The sequence below is a fragment of the Frankliniella occidentalis genome, unplaced genomic scaffold, assembly GCF_000697945.3.
Source record: "Frankliniella occidentalis isolate FOCC.00 unplaced genomic scaffold, Focc_3.1 Scaffold360, whole genome shotgun sequence".
In the NCBI taxonomy this organism is placed as follows: domain Eukaryota; kingdom Metazoa; phylum Arthropoda; class Insecta; order Thysanoptera; family Thripidae; genus Frankliniella; species Frankliniella occidentalis.
The window spans coordinates 138,270-141,576 of NW_026267483.1; the positions used below are offsets into that span (position 1 = coordinate 138,270).

The window sequence follows — 3,307 nt, forward strand, 5'->3', positions numbered from 1 at the left end:
TCAGAGTCCCTCGGATAAGTTTACATCTATATTTTTGTATTTTTGTGTAATTTGCTGTAAAAATGAAAAAAAAAGTGTGCATGCTTACCCTGCTGGTACTGTATTAGACGCTTACACGGTACATCATGTTGCATTGCGTGAGTTGTTTACTGGCACCCTTGCGCAGTTGCCAACGTCGCATAGTCTCAAACCTAATTCAGTTTCCAACGTCGTCGCAGACCTTGTGGAGTTGCCAACGCCGTACAGTGCGTGGCAAATCTCGTATGGTAACGAACCCGCGCAGCTGCAAACCTTGCGCAGTTACAAACCATCCGCAGCTAAAAACGACTTCATTTGCCTTGCGCAGCTTCAAAAGGTCCACTCTGCCTAACAGGATCTTTGATGGCAATAAATCGCTATGTCAAGTAGTCAACTTGGGGTCAGTACTGGGAGTGTAAAAGCAGGAAGGCGCTGTTATCATGTTTCTTTCTTGCAGGAGGGTAATAAATACTACACCCTGGTGGATGCGGTGTGGCACCAGTTCGCCCTCCAGGACTGTATCGACGGAAACGTTGACCCCGATAGCATCTGCACAAACCTGGCATACTCCAACTTTGCCCGCGGAGCTGAAGTTGACGCCGTTGCCACGAATCTATCTGAGTGCCTGGTGAGAATCCGCGCTGACAAAGACGATGCGACGCAAGCTCTCCAGTGTTTCAGCTCGGAAGCCCACGACCCTGCCGTTGAGGCCCGCGCGAAAGAGTACCTCCAATATTGAAGTCGTATTTTAAGGCACCCTGCCCTCAATGATGTAAAACGATGTAAAAGATTTAAGATGGACGTCAGCACTTAGTTTTCTTCACCACATGGCTTATCGCTTCTTTAAAAAGCAAATGCCAGAGACGTGACACAAAACGATACTGTCAGAAATTGTTAATCTGTAATAAAGTAAAATTGAGTCGAATTCCATTTCAAAAATACCAAATCAAACATTGCACTATGTAGAATACTCCCACGAATCAAGGTTTGAAAAATGTGAGGTCAATTAATTACCCGGGACCTCTGTAGTCAACCGTACTAGACATATTATATAATTCCATAGTGGATCTGTTCAGACCTACGGACAAATCACATATGGTCTGTACACGGTAAGGTGACATTGTATCAACTCTAAACCTACAGAAAGATTCAGTTTTTGAAAGAAACAATCACAGAAGTTTCTAAAGCCCTCGCCCCCCAAAAAAGGTGTTTTTTTGTGGTTTTTTTTCTTCGGGTTACTGCCTGGGCCAGAGCTGACCCATGATTGGCGTAGGGTGTGTGGGGAGAAAAGAAAAGGTTCCTGAATAGGGTATTCCAGGCTATCCAAAACGGAAGTAGGAAAAGAACAAACTCACTGACCTTTCTGTTTCCGTGGTGGCTCTGATCGGTTGAGCTGATCACGTGTCACGACGGCGTTTCAGGTATGAAAAACCGTCAAGTCAGTTTCGAGCTACCCTCCATATTTGAGAGGTTAGAATCGGACCAAACTACCATGGCAATTTCTCATACTGAGCGGACGGATGCAGATTAATCGGTGAGTTTGTTCTTTTTCACTTCCGTTCTAGATAGCCTGGAACACCCTATTAAGGCAAATAGGCCTTTACTCATATACAAAACGAATTTTAAACTTTAAGCACGTGGAACCCGACCCATGTACGAACCGTATACGTTCCATGTACGATCCCCATGTGTGCATACCGGTAACGTTTAAGGTTCACGTGTGGTCAGTGTATGATCTATCCGCCAAATACGATCCGTATGTAGACGATGTTGCGTTCCGGTACATACGCTTCGTATGTATGCCTCACGTAAACCGTATTCATTTGTACGGACCGCGTACCTACGTGTACGTTCCGTATGTGCACATTCTCTCAATTCTTTCTCGAGTTATCGTGCGGACAGACGGGCAAACAAACAGACAAACAAACAGAATGAAACTTTTCCCGTCAGTGGAGTAATGGGCTTCGCTAATCGCTCAGCCAACTAGCAATATGTACGCCAGACCACGTCTTGCGTAACACGCTTCGCGATATCTCACGAAACACTGTTACGCTGCGACGCGCCTGGCACCCGACACCCGAGACGTCTTTTTAACGATTTAACCGACCATTTGATCATTTTTACCACATTTTTGTCAAGAAATGTCCCCTAGCACCTAAACGGTTCAAGATAGAGCCAAACGGACGAAATTTACGCCCATTTGACGGTTTACCTCTTAAGAACCCTAGGGCTAGAATCCAAAAAAAGCAGACAAAAGTATGACAATTTTTTTAACGATTAGGGCTAAAACGACTAGTGAACTTTGTAGCGCAATGTTCACGGATTTCTAAACGCATTAGTCATTATTCTCACTGACAACACACATTCAGTAACCGTCACCTACTATCGGCCCCCTACTCGATACTGACAACAACTGCACCTGCCCTTTACGGAATTGTCAGCTAAGTGTAGTGTCTACCCTACCTCAGCTTAAATCAGAGCTGAGAAATGCTGAACTTAAGTGAATCACCTTATCTCATTAGTGTGTGCGCCAGATTAGACTTCTGATCAGAAGTTTGATTCGGCGCGCATTTTACTGAGGTAAGGGTTTTAGCTAAATTCGGCATTTCTCAGCTCTGATTTTAGCTGAGGTGGACACTACTCTTAGCTGACAAATCCGTAAAGGGCAGGTGCAGTTGTTGTCAGTATCGAGTAGGGGGCCGATAGTAGGTGACGGTTACTGAATGTGTGTTGTCAGTGAGAATCAGCTACATGTAGTACCCGAGTACATCTGAATTTATGATTCCCTGCTTTATCAGTTATTGTCACTTTTTTCTCAGCCCTCGTATCGATGCTGCTGAATACTGAAATTGTGTGCAAACGAGCATTAACGCAATGTCAGTCAAGTCTGTCTCCAACATATCTCTGGCTCAGCAAAAATACAAAAATTTCAGATAATCTCATGATGACTTTGTAAACTCAGGTAATGTTACCTAATGCGAGGTAGCTCTGTGTAACTGTGTGGTTTCCCGGCCCCAGCTCAGTTACAATTTTCTCCCGGGCAACCGACTATTGATTCTTGAAGTTCGAAATCTTGTTTACAAGATACCGTAGTCGGTTTTTATTGCGGTATTTTGCGGTCTTGCAAAAAAAAAAAAAAGACTTGTTTTGGACGAATTTTGGTGGACTTTGCGGGGGCGCGGCCTAACAGGGTCGCCTAACCGACTGCACCTCGAATGAAATCATTGAAAAAGTGTCAAAAATCCCTTAACAAATCATGCAGTCCTAAAAAATCAGAAAACAATCAAAA

At 44.2% G+C, this 3,307-nt stretch overlaps 1 protein-coding gene across 1 annotated transcript in view; it reads left to right on the forward strand.

The window, feature by feature from the left end:
• Window positions 1-943, forward strand: part of LOC113214488 (uncharacterized) — a 4,800-nt gene extending 3,857 nt beyond the window's left edge. The window contains exon 4 of the mRNA XM_026433854.2: window positions 476-943. Coding sequence (XP_026289639.1) covers window positions 476-757 — 282 coding nt within the window. The 3' untranslated portion in view covers window positions 758-943. The remainder of the gene's footprint in view (window positions 1-475) is intronic.
• The last annotated feature ends 2,364 nt before the right edge of the window (window positions 944-3,307 follow it).